This window comes from Chrysemys picta, chromosome 13, assembly GCF_011386835.1.
Source record: "Chrysemys picta bellii isolate R12L10 chromosome 13, ASM1138683v2, whole genome shotgun sequence".
Lineage (NCBI taxonomy): Eukaryota > Metazoa > Chordata > Testudines > Emydidae > Chrysemys > Chrysemys picta.
The window spans coordinates 19,548,027-19,573,361 of NC_088803.1; the positions used below are offsets into that span (position 1 = coordinate 19,548,027).

General features: G+C 43.1%; 3 protein-coding genes across 3 annotated transcripts; 2 read left to right on the plus strand and 1 right to left on the minus strand.

Annotated features, from left to right (window-relative positions):
• LOC101952572 (olfactory receptor 11L1-like) lies at positions 1-1,132 on the plus strand. Its single transcript, XM_024113856.2, has one exon. It carries the CDS (start codon positions 1-3, stop codon positions 979-981), a length of 981 nt encoding a protein of 326 aa, XP_023969624.2. The 3' UTR covers positions 982-1,132.
• A 5,755-nt stretch (positions 1,133-6,887) lies between these two features.
• LOC101952836 (olfactory receptor 5A2-like) lies at positions 6,888-17,193 on the plus strand. The gene is made up of 2 exons (XM_005313825.2): positions 6,888-6,893; positions 16,315-17,193. The coding sequence occupies exons 1-2, from the start codon at positions 6,888-6,890 to the stop codon at positions 17,191-17,193; spliced, it is 885 nt and encodes a 294-aa protein (XP_005313882.2).
• A 4,104-nt stretch (positions 17,194-21,297) lies between these two features.
• Positions 21,298-22,236, minus strand: LOC101953122 (olfactory receptor 5G9-like). Its single transcript, XM_005313826.2, has one exon. The coding sequence runs from the start codon at positions 22,234-22,236 to the stop codon at positions 21,298-21,300; it is 939 nt and encodes a 312-aa protein (XP_005313883.1).
• Between the last annotated feature and the right edge of the window lie 3,099 nt (positions 22,237-25,335).

Sequence of the window (25,335 nt, forward strand, 5' to 3'; positions counted from 1 at the left end):
ATGGGGGTTTGGAACACAACAATAGTAACCCACTTCATCATCCTGGGCTTCCCAAGCCTCCAGAAGCTGCAGCTCTTGCTCTTTTTTGTGGCCTTGATCATTTACCTCATGACCTTGTCTGGACATATCGTCATCATCACGATAGTACGTCTCAACCTCGGCCTCCACACCCCCATGTACTTCTTCCTCAGCAACTTCTCCTTCCTGGAGATCTGGTACACCTCCAACATTATTCCCAAGATGCTGCAGATTTTCCCGGCCACAGACAGGTCCATCTCATATGCCGGCTGCATCGCCCAGCTGTACTTCTTCATCACCTTGGGTACTGCCGAGTGCTTCATCCTGGCCATCATGGCCTATGATCGCTACTTAGCCATCTGCAACCCGCTGCGCTACCCGATCCTCATGAACAACAGGGTTTGTGTTTGGCTGGCCATATGCTCTTGGGTAGGCGCCTTTGTTGTCAATGTTCCACCTCTGGTCTCCCTCTGCAAGCTGCCATTCTGTGGGCCTAACGAGATCAACCATTTCTTCTGCGATGCCCCACCCTTGCTGAAACTCTCCTGCAGGGACCCCCACGAGGCTGAGACAGTCAATTTCATTATGGTCACCAGCGTCACTGTCAGCTCCTTCCTCTTGATCCTGGTCTCATATGTTCTCATCATCGTGACGATCCTGAAGATCCCTTCGGCTCTGGGGTGCCGGAAAGCTTTCTCCACCTGTGGCTCCCATTTGGCCGTGGTGGCCATCTTCTATGGCACCCTCATGTTCATGTATGTGCGGCCGACCTCCAGCTACTCCAACGACTCGGTCAACTTCAGCAAGCTGGTGTCCATGTTCTACACGGTGGTGACGCCCATGCTCAACCCCATTATATACTGTCTGAGGAACAAGGAAGTTAAAGAAGCTCTGAGGAAAGCAGTGATGGGAAGGTGTGTGCTGCTGCCCAAGGCTGGGAGCATTTCTAATGGGGGCTGGTAATAGAGGGGAAGGTGAAGCTGAGTATGGCAGGGAGTGCGTGTGTGATGTTAAATAAGTATTCCTCTAAGTCAATATGTTTCATTCCTTTTAACGTAACTAATTTTCTATGTGCTTTCTCTCTTTTTAACTCTCTCTCTCACTCTCATATGCAGGAAACCAGACTAGATGATCATAGATGTTTATCTGGCATTAAAAAATCTATCTATCTATCTATCTATCTATCTATCTATCTATCTATCTATCTATCTATCTATCTATCTATCTATCTATCTATCATCACCAAGCAAACATCCCCCCCGCCCGAAACACACACACTCTCTTTCTAACCTGTTTTCTATAGTGTCCAAGGGACATATCTTTAAAGGTATTTAGACAAATAGTGGGATATTCAAAAGCACTTCGGTGCCTAAAAGTAATTTATTTTAATTAGGCCTTGTCTACACTACAGGATAATTTGATGTATGTTACGTAACTTGTATAACTTAAGTCAACATAGTTTACATTGACTTACCGAAGTGTCTATGTCGGTGGGAGAGGCTCTCTCGTCAACATAGCTTCTGCCTCTTATTGAGGTGGTGTGCTGATGCTGATGGGAGAGCGCTCTCCCAGTGACTTATCGCATCTTCACCCGACCCACTAAATCAACATCGCTGCATCAATCACAGCACCGCCAATTTAGCCCCATAGTGAAGACAGGCCCTTAATGTTAGATGCCTAGGTGCATATGAAAATCCCATGAGCTCCTAAATGTCTTTAAAAATCTGAACTTGTATCTATTCAATTGTCTGCCAGTCGATTGTCTGCCACTATAATCTATCCACTATCCTTTCATAGACAGTGACTCTCTCTCTTTCTCTCTCTCTCACTCTCTCAGTCCATCCAGGGTCTTGTACTACACCCATGATACCTGAACAACTTCCTGCTGGACCATTCTCTTCTCCTCCATTATTATACCATATTGCATAGTTTAAACAGGTATATATACAAGCAGATGTTTTAACTATTGTAAAAGTCATTTGCAATTATAAGTGTAAATGAATAAATATATCTGTCATCTAGCCAATCTCTCTCTCTCTCTCTCTCTCTTTCTAATGTATCTATGAACGTATCATCTGAGAATCCTGCGTAAAACCCTGGCCCCATTAAGACCTATTGGTGCATGATTTTACCTGGACTAAGTTATTCCCTTTGGGTAGATCTGCCATCTGAGCTGGGAATGTGGTTCCCCTAGCGGGAGTTTAAAGAGCAGTATAGCCGTAGTAGCACTGCTAGTGGCAGCAGGGGCACGGCTGAGCTGTTCCAAGTACAAAACCTGCCTGTGGAACAGCTTGAACAAGAGAGACGGAGGGAAACCCACAGCAGAATATCCCATAGGCGTCTGGCTAGGACACCCACCCCAGAGGTGGCGGGGTTCCTCATCTACTCCTTTCTCCCCTCAGACAGAGTGCAGACTTCACTTGATCCAGAGGCACCCCCTACCCCCGCCTTGGCATCTCCCATTGGCTAGGTTAGATGGCTCTCTGACTAGTGTGCTGGCTAGTGTGAATCCCAGTCTGAGGCAGCTATCTCTCCGCATTCATTAGAGAGGGAGCTGAGGCGCCTAACCCAGGCTTTGGGGATCCCAGTGATTTCCTAGGTCCCTACAAGCTAGGTGCTGTCAATCAGTATCAAAACACCTAAGTCCCTTTGGGAATCTATCCCCATGTATCATTATCAGAGCAGCAGCCTCTAACCCCAGTTTAATTCAACAGCGGCATGAGAGCACACATTTCAGAGAGAAGTTCTCCAGGCCCGAGGCAGCCATTGCTGTGAGTGGCTGTAACTCTACAGAGTTCCAAAGAGTTGTATCTGTTAACACCAGAGTTAAATGCGCCCCCTTCTTGCCCTCCAGAAAGCACCCTAGATCTACAAGTCTTGTCTTAAACAAAGGAAAAACACCTATCTGTTTTCTTTTATTGAGCAGGTTTGTAACTGGCTGAAGTTTTCAATTTCTTTATTAATTTCTGCTGGTGAAGAATAAGTAGCAAGTGACGTGATGAACTAGCTGGCGCAGAGTGATCCAGATACATGACTGGCTTGCAGACAGCCTCCCAGCAATAACTTTGAGTGATGCATGTTCATTTTTTTCCTAGCTGCAAGCCATAACTAATGTGTTTATGGACATTCAGTGACGATAACTATTTGAGTCACAAGCAGGAAAAAAACTGATCTTGTAAAGAGTTCAGTGTATTGGGGATCATGGATTCTGGGTTCAATTCTCATCTCTAGCACAGAGTCACGGTGTTACCTTAATAGGTCACTTCAGGCCCAGTTTATAAAGATATTTAGGCACCTAGTGGGAATTTCAAAAGCATTTCAATGGCAATTAGGTGCCTAGGTGCTTTAGAAAATACCATGAGGTGCCTAAATACCCGTAAAATATCTGGTCCTTTGTGCCTCAGTTTCCCCTTGAAAAATGAGGATGAAGATGATGATAAAATTCCGACTGCCTAGAGGTGATGAGAGGCTCAGAGCTTGGCTACACTTGAAATGTTCCTGTGGCACATTTGCAGTGCTGTAGCTGTGCTGCGGAAGCTCTTCAGTGTAACCCTACCTACGCCAACCCTGAGAGGTGGGAGCTAGGTTGATGGAAGAATTCTTCCCTCCGCCTAGCACTGTCTACACGAGGACTCAGATCAGCTTAACTATGCCACTCAAGGGTGTGTTTTTTTCCCCACATCCCTGAGTGAAGTAGTTATGTGACCTAATTATCGAGTGTAGACTAGGCTTGTATCATTTAATTCTTGGGAGTCAGGTATTACAGTGACCAGTGCTGTATAAGTGCCAAGATAAATGAGTGGTAACATTTAGGATAATTACTAAATCAGAAATACCTGTAATTAGTTAAGAACAAGAAAGTCCATTAATCAAATCTCTAATGTAATAAATGTCTATTTCATGACTCTTCCGGGAATAAATTATTAATCTTCAAATCCAATAACAGCAGCCTCCTTTGTCCCAAATGAAAGTAGAGTGGTGGGACTTTAATACCTACAAAAGACCACATCCTGAGCCAAAGATCATTATGTAAAGATGGATTTGGTTGCTTGGAATCATGAGGACACAAAGTTCCTGTGGTTACATACAGGAAATGCAGGTAAGATAGGACATTGCAGAGATCTGGATTCTGAAAGTCATGCAGTCTAGCCTGATATCATTTGCAGCCATTTCATAGAAACTGGGGGAGTTTGATTATATTTTATATTCATAACATTCTAATATACCTTAAATAATAATAATCCAAGTACATATGACAAGGAGGAGGGAGAAAATTGTTCTTCTTAACCTCTGAGGATAGGACAAGAGGCAATGGGCTTAAATTGCAGCAAGGGCAGTTTAGGTTGGACATTAGGAAAAACTTCCTAACTGTCAGGGTGGTTAAGCACTGGAGTAAATTGCCTGGGGAGGTTGTGGAATCTTCATCATTGGAGATGTTTAAGAGCAGGTTAGACAAACACCTGTCAGGGATGGTCTAGCTAATATTTAATCCTGCCATGAGTGCAGGGGACAGGACCAGACGACCTCTTGAGGTCCCTTCCAGTCCTATGATTCTGTGATTCTTTATCAGGACAATATGACAGTATTTTTTGAAGTACAAAACACTTGAACAGATGCACTTGAAATTAAGTAGGGAAGATGGGAAGGGAAACAAAATAATATATCATTTTAAAGTGTTGATTGCAGTAATTCTGTAACCAGCTTGGTGCCAGGATATGAATGAGAGAAGGTGGGTGAGGTAATAGTTTGTATTGAACCAACTTCAATGGAATAGATGAGCTCTGGAGCTAAAAAGAGCTCTTCTTCAGGTCTGGACAAACTAATCAGAATGTCCCAGCTAAATACAATGTGGGTCAGATTGATAAAGGTAAAGGGTTACCATATTGCAGGAAACCAATTAGAGTGAAGTGGGCAATTAACACCTGTGCAGGCACTGGACAAAAGAGGTTACAAATTGGGACACTCTGATTGCTTTTTCCAGACAGGAAGAAGAGAGCTGTGTAGCTGGTGAGCTCACCCACCTTGTATCTCTCATTTAAAAAAAAACATTTGAAATAAAATCTGTTGTTTCTCATCAAAATTTGTAAAATTCTCATCCGCCCTTAAGCTTCATGCTGTTGATCATCTCAGGCATATTTCTGACACCCAAGACTGTTTTACTAACATTTTATTTTTGCTTAGATATTTTTTTAAACCAAATACTCCTTGCAAAACTCTCTCTCCTTGCAAAACTCTCTTTTCTACTGGCATTGCTCCAATACATGCTCCAAGGTGCTTCGTGCCAATGTTATGGTATAAGAACATAGACAGAGAGATGTTTGAAGCATAACTCATTTGGAGCCCGGTTCTGTCTTCCATTGTGAGGCACTCAAGTCCCAGATCCAGGCATTGTAATTTTACTCGACTAAGGTCTGGAGGATCAGACCCCGGAGTAATCCACACTACACACAAGAGTAGATTTTGATACGGTCTCCAACAGTATTCTTGCCAGCAAGTTAAAGAAGTATGAGCTGGATGATTCGACTATAAGGTGGTTAGAAAGCTGGCTAGATTGTCGGTCTCAACAAATAGTGATAAATGGCTCCATGTCTAGTTGGCAGGCGGTAACAAGCGGACTACCCCAAGGGTCAGTCCTGGGGCCGGTTTTGTTCAATATCTTCATTAATGATCTGGAAGATGGTGTGGATTGCACCCTTAGCAAGTTTGCAGATGACACTAAACTGGGAGGAGTGGTAGATATGCTGGAGGATAGGGATAGGATACAGAGGGACCTAGACAAATTAGAGGATTGGGCCAAAAGAAATCTGATGAGGTTCAATAAGGACAAGTGCAGAGTCCTGCGCTTAGGATGGAAGAATCCCATGCACTGCTACAGACTAGGGACCGAATGGCCAGGCAGCAGTTCTGCAGAAAAGGTTGTGGTGGACGAGAAACTGGATATGAGTCAACAGTGTGCCCTTGTTGCCAAGAAGGCTAGTGGCATTTTGAGCTGTAAAAGTAGGAGCATTGCCAGCAGATCAAGGGACGTGATTGTTCCCCTCTATTCAGCATTGGTGAGGCCTCATCTGGAGTACTGTGTCCAGTTTTGGACTCCACACTACAAGAAGGATGTGGAAAAAATGGAAAGAGTCCAGGAGAGGGCAACAAAAATTATTAGGGGACTGGAGCACATGACCTATGAGGAGAGGCTAAGGGAATTGGGATTGTTTAGTCTGCAGAAGAGAAGAATGAGGGGGGATTTGATAGCTGCTTTCAACTACTGGAAATGGGATTCCAAAGAGGATGGATCTACACTGTTCTCAGTGGTATCAGATGACAGAACAAGGAGTAATGGTCTCAAGTTGCAGTGGGGGAGGTTTAGGTAGTTATTAGGAAAAAACTTTTGCACTAGGAGGGTGGTGAAGCACTGGAATGGGTTACCTAGGGAGGTGGTGGAATCTCCTTCCTTAGAGGTTTTCAAGGTCAGGCTTGACAAAGCCCTGGCTGGGATGATTTAATTTGGGATTGGTCCTGCTTTGAGCTGGGGGTTGGACTAGATGACCTCCTGAGGTCCCTTCCAACCCTGATATTCTATGATTCTATGGAAGTCAATGGATCGGTGAAACACACCATCCAGTATTTTGGTGTGGTGGGATTTGAGCTTGGATTTTCATTTCATGGCTACTTCTGTGTAAATCTTCTGTAAACACAAACATCCACTCCTAAGACCCACATCTCACAAACACAAGCACACTGCACATAGATGCACAAACACACACAACAAAACAATGAGAGCCAAATCCCCAGCTGGGGAAAGTCAATAGAGCTACAGTGATTTACTCCACCTGAGGATCGGCCTGTGATGTGTGTTTGTGCATGTGTTTCGCTTTATGAAGGTATGTATTTTGTTTTTCTTTGTACATATGGATTTGTGAGTGTGCATGATGGTGTGCTTGTACATTTGAGTGTGTTTGTGTACATATGTTATTTTGAGCATGTCTGTGCCATGGGTGTTTACACATACGAAAAAGAAAAAACATGCAAGACATCCATGAATGTCATAAACACTCATATAAAACCATACCCAATTTTGTAATGTTTATTGAGATCAGTGGATTAAAAGTGCTGTAAAAGACAAGTACTATTATTGAACAGGAAATTTTTGATTTTCTAAAAAAAAAAAAAAAAAAAAATTCCTGTAGTGGGTTAAACTTTTAACCATAGAATAACTCACCCTGGCCTTAATTTTAATTTATGCCAAAACCATGGGTTTGAATGTTTAACACAAGCTATTGTATAATGTTTTTGGCTGGGACTAATGCTGGGGGATGAGTGGAGGTGGAGAAAAAATATAGTTTGGGGGGGGATAGGAGTTAATGAGACAATGAAAAATGAATGCATAGAGACAGGGAGAAATGAGGAATGCAGAGAGAAAAAAGCCATAGGTTGGAAAAGCAAGGAGAGACTGACGCTGAATGAAAAATGTAGAGTGACAGAGACAGAGAGAAACATCTACTTTGGAAGTTTAGTGTCCATGGTACTAGAGTATAGACAGGACCCAGCTTCTCATTATAGAAAGAGGATTCTTTCCTGGGGCTTTTGGAAACAGACAGATTTTGCGGTTCTCTAGTCCCCGGACTGTCACGAAAAAACTTCCTCTGCTCCCTTTTTCCCAGTCTCCCCAAAAAGCAAGGCAGATTTTGTCATACTTTCAAAGCTATCATTTTTTACTCAGTTTAAGTTAATGCATAACAAGTTCATCCAGAGTTTATTAAAACCCCTTGGCAATAACAGGAACTGTAAGTAAAATGGGAGCTTTTGAAAACATTACCATACATAATTACTAAAGAAACCTCTGGTTTATTAATAGTATATACTAGGTGGGGTTCTTATCATTTTCCTGTTTTACATATGGAGTGGGGAAAGTGGAGGTTACCTGGATTTTTGAAGCTTCAAGAGACCATTGTGATGTCCAGTATATCACAAGCCATAGAATTCCACCTGATAATTTCTGAATCTATTCCAAAAAATGTGTTGCTGTGGTAGAGCATATCATTCAGAGAGACATCCAGTCTTGATTGGAGGTTTTACAATGCTGGAGAATCCACCAACTCATCTGTCACATTGCTCCACTGCTTAATTATCCCCGGTGTTAAAGGTAAAAGGCCAATATTTCAAAGAATGGCCACCAAATGGCAGTGGGATCCTTTAAAGCAGATGAGACCACTCACCATGAGTAAAGGTGGTAGAACCAGGCTCACAACTCGTGAGGTTCATGGGACTGGTAAGTTCATCCAGCCCTATTTATTTTTGCCATGATCTCCATGCTGTGAATGGTACTCCATAAAAAATTCAAATCAAATTCATTTTTCCTTCTCTCTTCTTCATCACATACAACAAAAAATATGACCTGCATGAATAATAGTGGCAAGAACTTCCTATGCTTTATCTATATATCTATTCCACAACTGGGTCTGTGGATGAGGGGATGGGTCTGTGGATGAGGGGAAAGCAGTGGATGTGTTATTCCTTGACTTTAGCAAAGCTTTTGATACAGTCTCCCACAGTATTCTTGCCAGCAAGTTAAAGAAGTATGGGCTGGATGAATAGACTATAAGGTGGATAGAAAGCTGGCTAGATCGTCGGGCTCAACAGGTAGTGATCAACGGCTCCATGTCTAGTTGGCAGCCGATTTCAAGTGGCCTGCCCCAGGAGTCGGTCCTGGGGCCGGTTTTGTTCAATATCTTCATTAATGATCTGGAGGATGGCGTGGACTGCACTCTCAGCGAGTTGGCAGATGACACTAAACTGGGAGGAGTGGTAGAAACGCTGGAGGGTAGGGACAGGATACAGAGGGACCTAGACAAATTAGACGATTGGGCCAAAAGAAACCTGATGAGGTTCAACAAGGACAAGTGCAGAGTCCTGCACTTAGGACGGAAGAATCCCATGCACTGTTACAGACTAGGGACCAAATGGCTAGGAAGCAGTTCTGCAGAAAAGGACCTAGGGGTTACAGTGGACGAGAAGCTGGATATGAGTCAACAGTGTGCCCTTTTTGCCAAGAAGGCTAATGGCATTTTGGGCTGTATAAGTAGGGGCATTGCCAGCAGATCGACGGACGTGATCGTTCCCCTCTGTTCGACATTGGTGAGGCCTCATCTAGAGTGCTGTGTCCAGTTTTGGGCCCCACACTACAAGAAGGATGTGGAAAAATTGGAAAGAGTCCAGCGGAGGGCAACAAAAATGATTAGGGGGCTGAAGCACATGACTTATGAGGAGAGGCTGAGGTGGGATTGTTTAGTCTGCAGAAGAGAAGAATGAGGGGGGGATTTGATAGCTGCTTTCAACTACTGGAAATGGGGTTCCAAAGAGGATGGATCTAGACTGTTCTCAGTGGTACCAGATGACAGAACAAGGAGTAATGGTCTCAAGTTGCAGTTGGGGAGGTTTAGGTTGGATATTAGGAAAAACTTTTTCACTAGGAGGGTGGTGAAGCACTGGAATGGGTTACCTAGGGAGGTGGTGGAATCTCCTTCCTTAGAGGTTTTTAAGGTCAGGCTTGAAAAGCCCTGGCTGGGATGATTTATTTGTCAATTGGTCCTGCTTTGAGCTGGGAATTGGACTAGATGACCTCCTAAGGTCCCTTCTCACCCCGATATTCTATGATTCTATGATTCTATGAACTATACTCTTACTCTCTCTCTCTCTCTCTCTCAGCAATATCAAAAGGGAAATATGGTGGCATTTCTGAAAGCAAGATTCCTTCCGAAGATAATCTTAGATAATTTCAGATTGCTAAATACTGGGGTGTGTGTGCAGGTAGATAGATAGATAGATAGAAGAATCATAGAATCATAGAAGATTAGGGTTGGAAGAGACCTCAGGAGGTCATCTAGTCCAACCCCCTGCTCAAAGCAGGACTAACCCCAACTAAATCATCCCAGCCAGGGGTTTGTCAAGATGGCCCTTAAAAAACGCTAAGGATAAAGATTCCACCACTTCTCTAGGTAACCCATTCCAGTGCTTCATCAGCTTCCTAGTGAAATAGTTTTTCCTAATATGCAACCTAGACCTCCCCCACTGCAACTTGAGACCATTGCTTCTTGTTCTGTCATCTGCCACCACTGAGAACAGCCTTGGAAAGCTCCAACCCCTTTGGAACAACCTTCAGGTAATTGAAGACTGCTATGAAATTCCCCCTCACTCTTCTCTTCTGCAGACTAAATAACCCCAGTTTCCTCAGCCTCTCCTTGTAAGTAATGTGTCCCAGTCCCCTAATTATTTTTGTTGTCCTCCGCTGGACTCTCTTCAATTTGTCCACATCCCTTCTGTGTGTGTGTGTGGCGGGGGTGGAACTGGACCCAATAATCTAGATATGGCCTCATCAGTGCCAAATAGAGGGGAATAATCACTTCCCTCGATCTACTGGCAGTGCTCTTACTAATGCAGCCCAATATTCCATTAGCCTTCTTGGCAAAAAGGGCACACGACTCATATCCAGCTTCTCGTCCACTGTAACCCCTAGGTCCTTTTTTTCAGAACTTCTGCTTAGCCAGTCTGTCCCCAGTCTGAAGCAGTGCATGGGATTCTTCTGAACTGCTCTCTTTTCTTCTTTTTGTCAGGATCCTGAACTTGACCATATCATGCTCACTGCTGCCCAGGTTGCGACCCACTTCTACTTCCCCTACTAATTCTTCCCTGTTTGTGAGCAACAGATCAAGAGGAGTATGACCCTGTCATAACTATAAAGGGAAGGGTAACAATTCTGTGTGTGTGTGGAGGGGTGGGGGCGGGGGGGGGTGGAACTGGACTCAATAATCTAGATGTGGCCTTGTCAGTGCCAAATAGAGGGGAATAATCACTTCCCTCGATCTACTGGCAATGCTCTTACTAATGCAGCTCAATATTCCATTAGCCTTCTTGGCAATAAGGGCACACTGTTGACTCCTGTATACAATACTATAAAATCCCTCTTGGCCAGAGGCACCAAAATCTTTTTACCTGTAAAGGGTTAAGAAGCTCAAGTAATCTGGCTGACACCTGACCCAAAGGATCAATAAGGGGACAAGATACTTTCAAATCTTGGGGGAGGAGGCTTTTGCTTGTGCTCTTTGTTTTGGTGGTGTTCGCTCTTGGGACTAAGAGGGACCGGACATCAATCCATGCTCTCCAAATCTTTCTGAACAAATCTCTCATATTTCAAACTTGTAAGTAACAGCCAGGCACGGCGTATTAGTTTATCTTTGTTTCCTCAACTTGTGAATGTTACCTTTGCTAGAGGAAGGTTTATCCCTATTTTCTTGTAACTTTGAAACTTAGTCCAGAGGGGGTTCCTTTGGGCTCTTTGCATCTGATTACCCTGTAAAGTTATTTTCCACCCTAATTTTACAGAGATGATTTTTACATTTTCTTTTTAATAAAATCCTTCTTTTAAGAACAGGACTGATTTTTCCATTGTCCAGAGACCCAGGGGTTTGGGTCTTCGATCACTTTGTAACCAGTTGGTTAGGATATTATTCTCAAGCCTCCCCAGGAAAGAGGGTGTAATGGCTTGGGGGGATATTTTGGGGGAAGAGGAATTCCAAGTGGTCCTTTACCTGTTTCTTGTTAAATCACTTGGTGGTGGCAGCATACCAGGTTTTACCTAAGCTAGTAGAAATAAGTTTATGGACTTTCATGTGGGTCCCCACATCTGTACCATAGAGTCCAGAGTCATGAAGGAACCCTGACAGACCCCTAGTTGGTTTCTCCAGCACTTGAACCAGGAAGTTGTCCCCAACACTCTCCAAAAACTTCCTGGATTTTCTGTGCACTGCTGTATGGCTCTCCCAGCTGGATTTTCTATGCACTGCTGTATGGCTCTCCCAGAAGATTCATAGATTCTAGGACTGGAAGGGACCTTGAGAGGTCATCAAGTCCAGTCCACTGCCCTCATGGCAGGACCAAATACTGTCTAGACCATCCCTGATAGACATTTATCTAACCTACTCTTAAATATCCCCAGAGATGGAGATTCCACAACCTCCCTAGGCAATTTATTCCAGTGTTTAACCACCCTGACAGTTAGGAACGTTTTCCTAATGTCCAACCTAAACCTCCCTTGCTGCTGTTTAAGCCCATTGCTTCTTGTTCTATCCTTAGAGGCTAAGGTGAACAAGTTTTCTCCCTCCTCCTTATGACACCCCTTTAGATACCTGAAAACTGCTATCATGTCCCCTCTCAGTCTTCTCTTTTCCAAACTAAACAAACCCAGTTCTTTCAGCCTTTCTTCATAGGTCATGTTCTCTTGACCTTTAATCATTCTTGTTGCTCTTCTCTGGACCCTCTCCAATTTTTCCACATCTTTCTTGAAATGTGGTGCCCAGAACTGGACACAATACTCCAGTTGAGGCCTAACCAGCACAGAGTATAGCGGAAGAATGACTTCTCATGTCTTGCTCACAACACACCCGTTAATACATCCCAGAATCACGTTTGCTTTTTTTTACAACAGCATCACACTGTTGACTCATATTTAGCTTGCGGTCCACTATAACCCCTAGATCCCTTTCTGCCGTACTCCTTTCTATACAGTCTCTTCCCATTCTGTATGTGTGAAACTGATTTTTCCTTCCTAAGTGGAGCACTTTGCATTTGTCTTTGTTAAACTTCATCCTGTTTACCTCAGACCATTTCTCCAATTTGTCCAGATCATTTTGAATTATGACCCTGTCCTCCAAAGCAGTTGCAATCCCTCCCAGTTTGGTATCATCCGCAAACTTAATTAGCATACTTTCTATGCCAATATCTAAGTCGTTAATGAAGATATTGAACAGACCCGGTCCCAAAACAGACCCCTGTGGAACCCCACTTGTTATGCCTTTCCAGCAGGATTGGGAACCATTAATAACAACTCTCTGAGTATGGTTATCCAGCCAGTTATGCACCCACCTTATAGTAGCCCCATCTAAATTGTATTTGCCTAGTTTATCGATAAGAATATCATGCGAGACCGTATCAAATGCCTTACTAAAGTCTAGTTATACCACATCCACAGCTTCTCCCTTATCCACAAGACTCGTTATCCTATCAAAGAAAGTTATCAAATTGGTTTGACATGATTTGTTCTTTACAAATCCATGCGGGCTATTCCCTATCACCTTACCACCTTCCAAGGGTTTGCAGATGATTTCCTTAATTACTTGCTCCATTATCTTCCCTGGCACAGAAGTTAAACTAACTGGTCTGTAGTTTCCTGAGTTGTTTTTATTTCCCTTTTTATAGATGAGCACTATATTTTCCCTTTTCCAGGGCAAGATTGAAGTCCCCCATTAGCACCAGGGCCTGTGATCTGGAAACTTCAGTTATTTGTTCGAAGAAAGTCTTGTCTACCTCATCCTCCTGGTCTGGTGGTCTATAGCAGACACCGACCATGACATCACCCTTGTTGCTCTCACCTCTAAACTTAACCCAAAGACTCTCAACAGGCTTTTCTCCAGTTTCATACTGGAGCTCTGAGTAATCATACTGCTCTCTTACATACAGTGCAACTCCTCCACCTTTTCTCCCTCACCTGTCCTTCCTGAACAGTTTATACCCATTCATGACAGTGGTCCAGTCATGTGAGTTACCCCACCAAGTCTCTGTTATTCCAATCATAGATATACAGATAGATAGATAGATGATGTTGTATATGGTCCAAATCCTAGTGTACCTGCATCTCTTTTAATTCAGGGAATCTTTCTGATCTACATTGGCTTAAAAGAGAGGAAACATAAGAACATAAGAATGGCCCTACTGGGTCAGACCAAAGGTCCATCTAGCCCAGTATCCCGTCTTCCAACAGTGGCCAGTGCCAGGTGCCCCAGAGGGAATGAACAGAACAGGTAATCATGAAGTGATCCATCCCCTGTTGCTCATTCCCAGCTTCTGGCAAACAGAGGCTAGGGACACCATTCCTGCCCTTCCTGGCTAATAGCCATTGATTGACCTATCCTCCATGAATTTATCTAGTTCTTTTTTGAACCCTGGTATGGTCTTGGCCTTCACAACATCCTCTGGCAAGGAGTTCCAGAGGTTGACTGTGCATTGTTGCGTTTTATGAATAAATACTTCCTTTTATTTCTTTTAAACCTGCTGCCTATTATTTCATTTGGTGACCCCTAGTTCTTGTGTTATGAGAAGTAGTAAACAACACTTCCTTATCTACTTTCTCTACACCAGTCATGATTTTATAGACCTCAATCATATCCCCCCTTAGCCTTCTCTTTTCCAAGCTGAAAAGTCCCAGTCTTATTAATCTCTCCTCATATGGAAGTCGTTCCATACCGCTAATAATTTGTGTTGCCCTTTTCTAAAGCTTTTCCAATTCCAATATATCTTTTTTGAGATGGGGCTACCACATCTGCACACAATATTCAAGATGTGGGTGTACCATGGATTTAGATATTTTCTGTCCTATTATTAATCCCTTTCTTAATTATTCCCAGCATTCTGTTTGCTTTTTTGACTGCCATTGCACATTGAGTGGATGTTTTCAGAGAACTATCCACAATGACTCCAAGATCTCTTTCTTGAGTGGTAACAGCTAATTTAGACCCCATAATTTTATATGTATCCTTGGGATTATGCTTTCCAATGTTAATCAACATTAATTAATAATGTTTATCAACATTAAATTTCACCTGCCATTTTGTTGCCCAGTCACTCAGTTTTTAGAAAACCTTTTGTAGCTCTTTGCAGTCTTCCTGGGACTTAACTATCTTTAGTAATTTTGTATCATCTGCAAATTTTGCCACCTTACTGTTTACCCCTTTTTCCAGATCATTTATGAATATGTTGAATAGGACTGGTCCCAAAATAGACAGCTGGGGGACACCACTATTTATCTCTCTCCATTCTGAAAATCGACCATTTATACCTACCCTTTGTTTCCTATCTTTTAACCAGTTACCAATCCATGAGATTGCCTTTCCTCTTATCCCATGGCAGCTTACTTTGCGTAAGAACCTTTGGTGAGGGACCTTGTCAAAGGCTTTCTGAAAATCTAAGTACACTATATCCACTGGATCCCCTTGGTCCACATGCTTATTGACACCCTCAAAGAATTCTAGTAGATTGGTGAGGAATGATTTCCCTTTACTAAAACTATGTTGACTCTTCCTCAACAAATTATGTTCATCTATATATCTGACAATATTGTTCTTTATTATAGTTTCAACCAGTTTGCCCGGTACTGAAGTCAGGCTTTCAGGCCTGTAATTGCCGGGATCACCTCTGGAGCCCTTTTTAAAAATTGGCATCACATTTGCTATCCTTCAGTCATCTGGTACAGAAGCTGATTGAAATTATAGGTTACAGACTACCGTTAGTAGTTCTGCAATTTCATAATTGAGTTCCTTCAGATAAGCTTCAGTGAAGACTCAGAAAAATCAAATATAGGCTACAAGATTGGGAGACAATTTATTTATTTATTAGCTTAGATAGTTAAAAAATGTACAAGAGATATAGTTATTCCTGCTACCAAGTATCAGCCAATCCCAAAGTGATATGGATTATGAAGAAGCAGGCAGGTTATTCCCTTAATGTCCATTACATTTTCTTTCACCTTTCTCTGAAGTCCTGGTACTGGCCACTGTCACAAGGTACTGGGCTAGATGGACCAGTGGTCTGATCCAGTCTGGCTGTTCTATAACCCTGTATAGATTGGATGAGTAATTTTCAACCAATGAGTTATTCATGAGTGTTTCCCTTCAACAGCCTGCTATCCTTACTCATAGTGTCTGGCTGGTCATCAAAGCTACATAATATCATCCTCTCTCTACCAAGGCACCAGTAAGGTCTGCATATACCTACCACACAAACCTTAATGATGCCATGATCATTTAGTATGTTTACACTGGTCCGCCCTTCCCCTTCTCTCAATTATTCGATAAACCCACTTCACTGCCAGCAGTCATCATGCTATTCATGCTAGGTGAATTTAAGCACCTAGGTAGAAAGCCAGTGCACCACTTACTTTCCAATAAACCTTCAAATAGATATTTGGTTGTCCATAGATCTTGTGTTAGTCATTTGAACAAGGACACACTGGATCCATTGCTGTACACTTTATCACCTTTGACTCAGAGTTTCAAGATTATCTAGAGGGGTTATATACCTAATGATCATTGGAATTCAATTGTTGGGGAGTGGGCACATAATGCGGTTAGGCTCCTTTGAAAACCCCTGTTCTCACAACTGTTAATGTTTGTATTATTTTTCTCTTTACAGATTAGCATTTTGCTCAACAAACGAGCATGGAAAATCAAACCACTGTGACTGAGTTTATTCCAGATTTTCCTCTTCCTGGTGTTTTTGGTTATTTACCTAATCACCCTGCTGGGGAACATGCTGATCATGCTGGTGATAAGGGCTGACCCTCACCTACACACCCCCATGTATTTTTTCTTGAGTAACTTGTCCTTTGTAGATATCTGCTATTCCTCCATTACTGTCCCGAAGATGCTGGTGAACTTCTTATCACAGCAGAAAACTATTTCTATCGACAGCTGCCTCATCCAGATGTTCTTCTTTCTGGCATCAGGAACTACAGAGATCTTCATGCTCTCAGCCATGGCTTATGATCGCTATGAAGCAATATGCCACCCCTTGAATTACATACAAAACATAAGCAAATGGGTCTGTATCCAGCTTGCCGGAGGGGCATGGACAATTGGATTTACTGTTGCACTAGTAAACACCCTTCTTGTCCTAAGAGTGCACTTCTGTAAATTCAACAAAATCAACCATTTTTGTTGTGAAATCCCTTCCGTTCTGCATATCTCCTGTAGTGACACCTTGGCCAATGAGGTGGTAGTTCTCACATCCAGCGTTATTGTAGGACTGGGTTCGTCATCAGTTATCATTGTCTCTTACATTCTCATCATCTCCACCATCCTCAGAATCCGCTCCACCGAGCGGCGTCACAAAGTCTTTTCCACCTGTGGATCCCACCTGACTGTGGTTCTATTATTCTATGTAACAGGATTTTTTAAGTACCTGAGACCAGCCTCAGGATCCTCCTTTGAAAAGCTAGTTACTGTGCAGTACAGCATCTTAACCCCTATGCTTAACCCCATCATTTACAGCCTGAAAAACAAAGAGGTAAAGACCGCCCTGTGGAAAGTCCTAGGGAAAGGCCCATGTTTTCCAAGCACAGTGGTTCCAAAATAATTGTTTAATAAAGGTGCATCCATGTATGCCAGTAAACCCCTGGTTCTGTTTATCTTTATGAGTATTGCAAAGTGAAAATTAGAATTTTCTTCCCATGGGAAATTCTAGTATTTCAACATTCGTTTTTTGCCCTGAAAACAAGCACACACACACGCATCTATATCTATAGCGACATAGATAGAAATAGAGATAGAAATAGTGAAATGAAAAGTTCTGAAAATTTTCAATTTGGAAATGATAAGATATTTTACTTTGGCCTTTTTCAATTGAAAGAAAACATTTCAGTGTTCCTGAATTGAAATATTTTGGTCCCCTTTGTTGGGGGACTGACTTTTAAACAAAGTGGTTTGAGTCAATTCAGCATTAATCTGTATTTCCTTATGGCCATGCACAGCCTCAGGGGAGCTGTAGTTTGGGTTCCTGATGCCCCTATTCTCTGTTAGGGTATGTCTACACAGCAACTAGACACCCATGGTTGGCCAGTGCCAGCCGACTTGGGTTCACGGGGGCTGTTGGATTGCTGTGCAGACATCTGGGTTCTAGAACCCTGCGGGGTAGGAGGGTCACAAAGCTTGGGCTCCAGACCGAGCCCCCAAATCTACACAGCAGTGAATCAGCCCAGCAGCCTGCGTGCTATGAACCCAAGTCAGCTGGCAAGGGTCAGCCGCAGGATTTTCTTTATCATACCTTTATAGGCCAGGTTCCCTGGCCAGATTACATTTTTCATTTGCAGTGACGTGACTCCTGTGGAGCATGATGATGGGTGATGAAACAAAAAACACTGTTAGCACTTGTGAGAAGAAGGAGAATAATAATAAGAAGTGGTGGTGGTGTTAGAGACTCGGATTTTCAGAGGGAGTTAGACACACAAATATCTTGAAATCAAATGGGAATTTAAATACAAACTCTCTGATGCTCATTTGAAAAGGTCTGTCTCAGCCAAAGAGTCGAAAGTATTAGCATGACCCTGTAACCGTGCAACATTAAAGAGTGTTAAACACAGTTTGGGATTTGGTAATACAAAGACCTCAGCCTGTTTAGTATCATGGAAAACGCCCCATTAAGTATCTTTTAAACTTTTTATTAACGATAAAGGGAAAAAAAGAAAAAAACATTAAAGCATTTGAAATGTAAAGTATTAAGTCAGGCTGTCATTCCGACGACATCCTTTGTTCCCTTTCCTGTTAGCTGGAGAGGTTTTTTTAAAGGAAACACCCCTTGTTCAACAGTCTCTTAGATGATATTCAACATGGGAAGAACTGTCCTTCTTGGGACAAAGAGAAGAAGTGAGTTGAGATGGGTTGAAGCTGTCGTTGTTGTAAAAGACCTTTCCCGTCTGCTAGAAAACCAAACAAGACAAGCACACACAAAAAAGGAAAGAAAAGAATAACAAAGATATAAAATGCAGCTTCTGTCTCTTGTGTTGACTCTCACTTGCAGTCTCACTGTTGGAAAAACATGGGCAGAGCACCTGATCTTACCAGCCACTCTGAGACTTGGCAAACTTGAATGAGCATTGGGTTGTTCCGGTCATTGCATTTAGATGCCTCTCTGGTCACACGCTTACAGCAGTGTTGCAAATAAAAAAACCCAAACCCCACAGTTTTGGCTGTCTGAGCCAGGCTCTTTTTAACCAGAAGGACAAAAGAGAGAGCTAGGTAAGAGAAAAAATAAGGTAGGAAGGAAAAAGACACACTGGGAGAGAAGGGTAATAGAGTCTCATATCCATGGTGGTGTTTGATATTTAGCCAGAGCCACAGTGTCATCTGGCTCAATCTCTCTGACCCAATCTGGTCAGGATATCTCTCAGAATTAGGATGAAGAAGGTCCAGGGTCCCAGGACAAGTTGGGGGTGGCAACTATGGTGGTGAAATTTGCTCCTTCCCCTTCTTCACTCAGCTGGTTGCCAGCTTTCCCCCAAACGACTCTTCTTGTAAGGAACGGAAGAGGGAGTGATGGGTGGAATAGCTCAACCTACGTTATTGTGCTCACCAGTTAGGCCTAATTTCGGACACACCGATTTTGGTTCATCGATTGCTGGTCCCACTCTTCTCTTATTTACCAGGCATGATCTTAGCACAGTCCTTGAATTATATTGGGCAGACTTTTTGTTTAGACTCATTCAGTCTTTCTTTTTCCCTTTTCCCATCAACATTTGTTGTTATAGGTTACTGTGACTCCTTATAAACTTTCACTGGCTTTTCACAGTTAAGATCTTAATTAGGGTAAATTTATGGACCCAGTTACCACAAGAATACACAGACAAGAGTTTAAAGGAGTGTGTGAAAGTTGCTATTATTATCTCTAGGATTAACCTACATTTTCAGAGGTACCTACAAGATATTGCTCCCCAATTTGTATTAATATCACAGATCAGGGGTCGGCAACCTGCGGCACACGTGCCAAAGGCGGCATGCAAGCAGATTTTTACTGGCACGCTGCTGCCAGCTGGGGTCCTGGCCACCGCCCCCACTCAGCCCACCGCCGGCCTGGGTGAACGGAACCCCAGGCTGGCAATGGGCTGAGTGTGGCCGGCAGCCGGGACCCCGGCTGGCAGGAGCCAGCAGACCGAACCCCAGACCGGCGGTGGGCTGAGCTGCTCAGCCCGCCGCCGGTCTGGGGTTCTGTCCACTGGTGTAGTGTATTAAATTTCTCCCAGTAGGAATGTGCTACTTGCAGAGCACCAGGACTGGCAACCTAAGTAGTACACCATAAGTAGCACATTCCTACAGGGAGAAATTTAATACACTACACCCCGGTAGGGAAGGCTGTGCCTCCCCATACAGCCTGCCCCCTCCCACTTCCCGCCTCCTGACTGCCACCCACAGAACCGCCCACCCATCCAACCCCCTCTGCTCCCTGTCCCCTGACTGCCCTGACCCCTATCCACACCACGACCCCTGACAGGCCCCCCTGGGACTCCCACGCCTATCCAACCCCCCCTGTTCCCCATCCCCTTATACGGTGACCAGACAGCAAGTATGAAAGATTGGGACAAGGGGTGGGGGGTAATAGGAGCCCATATAAGAAAAAGACCCAAAAATTGAGACTGTCCCTATAAAATCGGGACATCTGGTCACCCTATCCCCTTACCATGCTGCTCAGAGCATCAGGACTGGCAGCCTTAAGTAGTACACCGTAAGTAGCACATTCCTATGGGGAGCAATTTAATATACTACACCTGGCCCCACTCAGCCTGCTGAGGTCTGGAGTTCTTAAAATATGTTCTCGCACCCCTTATCAAAAATTACACTACAATTAGCTTAAAAACTTGAAAACTTAAAAACTTTGTATATTACATTAATCATTAAAAAATGTATAATGTTAATAAATACATAGGTTTGATGAAACAAAATAGTTGTACTTACATGCCTGTGCTTAATTTGTGTTTTCGATGATTTACCTTCTAAAAAAATCTTGCATGTCTCGAACCCCCAGAAAGGGCATCCCAGGTTAAGAACCACTGCACTAAACTGATAAGATCTGCATTTTAATTTAATTTTAAATGAAGCTTCTTAAACATTTTAAAAACCTTGTTTACTTTACATACAACAATAGTTTAGTTATATAATATAGACTTATAGAGAGAGACCTTCTAAAAAGGTTAAAATGTATTACTGGCATGCGAAACCTTAAATTAGAGTGAATAAATAAAGACTCAGCACACCACTTCTGAAAGGTTGCCGACCCCTGTCATAGAGCAATGAAGATCATGTGGCGAGCTCCCATGAATGTAGGCTTGGATTTTTTTAAAAGATTCTCAAAGATTTAGGCACAGAAATCTTTGATGAAAATCTCATCACTAGCCAGTTTAATATTCATGGGCATTGTGGACCTACATCAGTTAAGTAGCTTTGAGAACTTCAGTGTAGGTGACTCACTAGAGGACTCAAGAAATGTAGAGAAGAGCCAGAAATTGAACTCAGATCTCATTAGTCGCAATCCAAAAGACCATCCTTCTTCTGTAGGATACATTGAAATAAATTAAAGTAAATAAATACATATGTTCTCAGTCTATATAATATAGGATCACAATATAGAAGCATCACTGACCAATGTTTCTTCTATACGTCTTTATTATACACCCAATGGATAACATTAAAACTATTTGAGGAACTTGAATTTTCTTGGCATTTTCCCAAGAGCTGTTTTCACTTCTTTGTTTTTCAGGCTGTAGATGATGGGGTTTAACATGGGGGTCAAGATGCTGTACTGGATGGAAATTAGTCTGTCTGGCATTGATGCAGAATCTGTGTTTGGTTTCATGTACAGAAAAAAACCCGTCAGGTACAATAAACCCACCACAATGAGGTGGGAGCTGCAGGTGGAGAAGACTTTATGCCTGCTCACCACAGACCGTATCTTCAGGACGGTGGAGATGATGTGAATGTAGGAGACCAGGGTGAGGAGGAAAGAGCTCAATCCAAATACCACAAGGGTTGCAAAAAGCACCACTTTATTGATGGTAGCGTCAGTGCAGGAGAGTTGTAGCAGGGGAGGGAGCTCACAGCTGAAATGACTGATTGCATTGGGCCCACAGAAACGAAGGTTAAGCACAGGAACAGTATTTATCAGGGCATGCAAGAAACCCAAAGCCCATGTACTCAGCACCACCTGGACACAGATACGTTTGTTCATTATGTCCAGGTAATGTAGTGGGTCACAAATGGCTGTGTATCGGTCATAAGCCATGACTGAGAGAGTGAATATTTCAACTCCAACAAACAGAGTAAAAAAGAATATCTGAGTAATGCAGCCATTAAAGGAAATTTTCTTCTGCTCTGCTAGGAAGTTCTCCAGCATCTTAGGCACCGTGACTGAGGAATAGCAGATATCGACAAAGGATAAATGGGACAAGAAGAAGTACATGGGGGTGTGAAGCTGAGGATCAGCCTTTATCACCCCCATGATCACCATATTCCCGGCAAAGGTGATGAGGTAAATCAATAAAAATACCAGGAAGAGGAACGGCTGGAGCTGTGGATCATCAGACAGTCCCAAGAGAATGAAGTCGGTCACTGTGGTTCGATTGTCCTTTGCCATTAATCCAGGAAACCCTTCCTCTGTAAGAGCAGAAACAGAATTTGTTTAAATGAAATTGCGATTCACCTGTGATAAATAGATAGTGAAACAGAGAGATGATCTAAGTGATAGGATAACTGTGAAGTCATCTTTACTAAATCGTTATTAACTCTCCATCATTACAATTATCTTTGCTGTTTGGTTCCAATTGCACAGGACTTTGCATTTAGTATTTCCATCGCAGAGCTTTCTTCCCTTTTGCTGGGAGCTCTACTTGCCTCTCTCCTGAAAACACTTTTCTCCCCCCAAGACCATGCAGGGCCCTGGTGTGCTCTCATTAACATTGGTGCAGTGTATAGCCCCAAGCATAGAACTGGATCCAGATACTTTAGCATAAATCCTCCCTTTCCAGCTTATTGTAAATACCCTTCCAACAATAAATACGGCACAGAAAATAGTTGAGAAACCCTCAAGGAACATAAAATTCTTTACCCTCCCCCCCCCCAAATCTTCATATTTTAGTCCCTGTAATCACTTCTCTGTACACCCCTCAGTGGTTGATACCATCTCCGATTCTGCCTCCCTTTTGACTAGAACATAAAATAAGTATTAACCAGGGGTAACTCTCTTGGTATCAAAGGGCCTGATTCTCCTCTTACCATAGCATCAATGAGGAATAATTCCACTGGATTTGATGGGGAAGATTCACCCCTCACTTGAGTTTTGCTGCTGTAAAGCTTTTGTAAGTGAGAGCGGAATCAAACCTAAAGATTTTGTATTTTTACCTGACGCCAAACATGGTGATGAAAGGGGGAATGTTCTGTAATATTTTTACGAGCACTGGTGTTGTCACCCATTAGGTGAAGAAGGGTTAAAATCCTTCCCCTGGAACAGGGGACAAGGCATGAAGTGTATAGGTCATGTCCCTGCCTGGAGGGGTATGAATGGGCCATCGAGGGCTGTCTGGAGCACTGGAGGACATGGAAAAGACATGGGGAAACCCAGTGACTGAACAGAAACACTTAACGAAAGGGAGGCATAGATGGGCTGAACGTGTGAACACAGGGTGGCGTAGCCGCGGCGGGACAATGGACTGGCGGTGTCAGGAGCCTGCACTAAGACCCGGATTCCCAGCCATTCACACAGCAGCTCTCATTTGGGGCTGAGAGTCAATGGGACACAGACGGATTATACAGGAGCATGACATTGTGGAGCCATGGCACCTGCTTTAACTGGTTTAACTGAACTCTGCTTTAACCGTTGCTTCACTATGCGACGCCAAATGCTTCCTGGCTCTGTCTTCCAGCTGTCTCCGGAACCCTATCCTCTTTTGGAAGAGGCTGCTCCGGGCTGCTGCAAAGACTCACTGCCTTGCATTGATCCCTGAAGGGGTAAAGTGTCTCTCAGGGCCTTGATTTCAGTTGGACTCGCTGCAGCGAGCTCACAGTGAGAAACGGGGGTGCTGGAGCCCAAAGACACAGTCTCAGCAGCATCAAGGCTGTGTGGCTGACCCTTCTGGAAAAGTGTGACCCTTTGGGATCTGGATACTCCCAGGAGACTGTTCAAAAGCCAGGGCACAGCACAGAACTGTAATCCCAAGGCAGCATGCTCCTATATCATTAGCATTATTATTATATGGTTATTCCATATTGTATGACAGATGCTACTGAGTCCCTCCTCATTGCCTGCAGACTTCTCTCCTCTTATTACTATATTAATGCTTCTGCAGCAGCAACTGCTGGCTCGCCCATCATTACAGTTGCCGTAGTTTCTTGCTAGACAACACTGAACATCTCCCAGAGGTGGTCTTGCCCTGAGACTTTTACAGATTCCCACAATTCTGCTGTCACCTGCAACTCCAAGACCCTGGACCATTTCAATGCCTACCTGCCTGGAAACAAAGGAACAAAAGGAGCTCAGAGAAGTGGCCATTAAGGCCACAATTAAGGAAAGTATCCTTAGGTCAGCACTTAAGCATGTGATTAAGTTAAGCATGTGATTAAGTTAAGCATGCAATTATGTGCTGTTCTGAATAGTGGCCTGGAGAAGGAAGATTAGATAGATAGATAAGGTGGGTGAGGTGATATCTTTTATTGGACCAACTTCTGTTGGTGAAAGAGACAAGGTTTCTCATTTACCCATAGTTCTTCTTCAGGGCTGGGAAAAGTATAGACAGATCAAATTTATGGCATGCAGAATCCTACTTTGATCTACGATTCAACTGTGACTTCTTCAACTTTGAGCTGCAATTCAAGACCTCAGGCTAATCTAATAATTGAAACTGATACCAGCAAAGAAACTGAGTCAGTCGGGTGTCAGGAAAGTGGCTGCAAAAGCAGGGAAACACATTGTTTGGGCCTCATGATAAATTCAGTGCAGGATCTCAAACAAGGGACATGGCTATGGAGCAGATGGGTGAAAGAGAAATAAAGAATCTTAATATTTACAGGCTATAGCATTCAATGAAGGCTCAAGAGAGTTGTGAGGAGGAGTGAGGGATTTGAAATCAAAAGTGGACGAACGTGAAAGACAGTGGGAAAAAATAATAAAATAATTCACAGAACTATAAAAATTACTGATCTTAAGTTTTATCAGAGGGACCCTTTTTGGGTCTTTAATGAAATTGGTTGATTGAAATAAATTAGCCTCTTGGTTATAAATGTTCACCTTCATATGTACTCTCAATGCTGTTTGATTCACCACCTCTTAGCATCAGGGATATTTTAACACATTGACCTGAAATAAATAATACAGCCAAACTCACCTGAGGACTGCATGGGAATGAGAGAAACCATGAGGCGGTAGTACTTGTCCTCTGGAGTTCTGGTGGCACAGATGAGAGAGTATCTATCTATCTATCTATTTCTTCCGATATTTAAGGAAATTGCCTGGTTTTTATGCTGATCAGCCAAATCCTTTTTGGCATAGGAGGAATTGGGTAGAACTGAATCTAAGTTACATCCAGACCTTCTTTCTCTTTCCTCGACTGAGCACAAAGAGATGGCCTTTATCTGACTTCAAATTTCTACTGATTTCTGGGAGGAGGGTGTTTACCTTTGGGACCTGTTCCCTGAAGTCTGTGTTTACATCACATTCCTTTGCCATCACATAAAGTTTATC

Excerpts from the sequence above, each read along its gene's own strand:
- LOC101953122 (XM_005313826.2), bottom strand. The coding sequence starts at position 22,236 with ATGGCAAAGGACAATCGAACCACAGTGACCGACTTCATTCTCTTGGGA.
- LOC101952572 (XM_024113856.2), top strand. The coding sequence starts at position 1 with ATGGGGGTTTGGAACACAACAATAGTAACCCACTTCATCATCCTGGGC.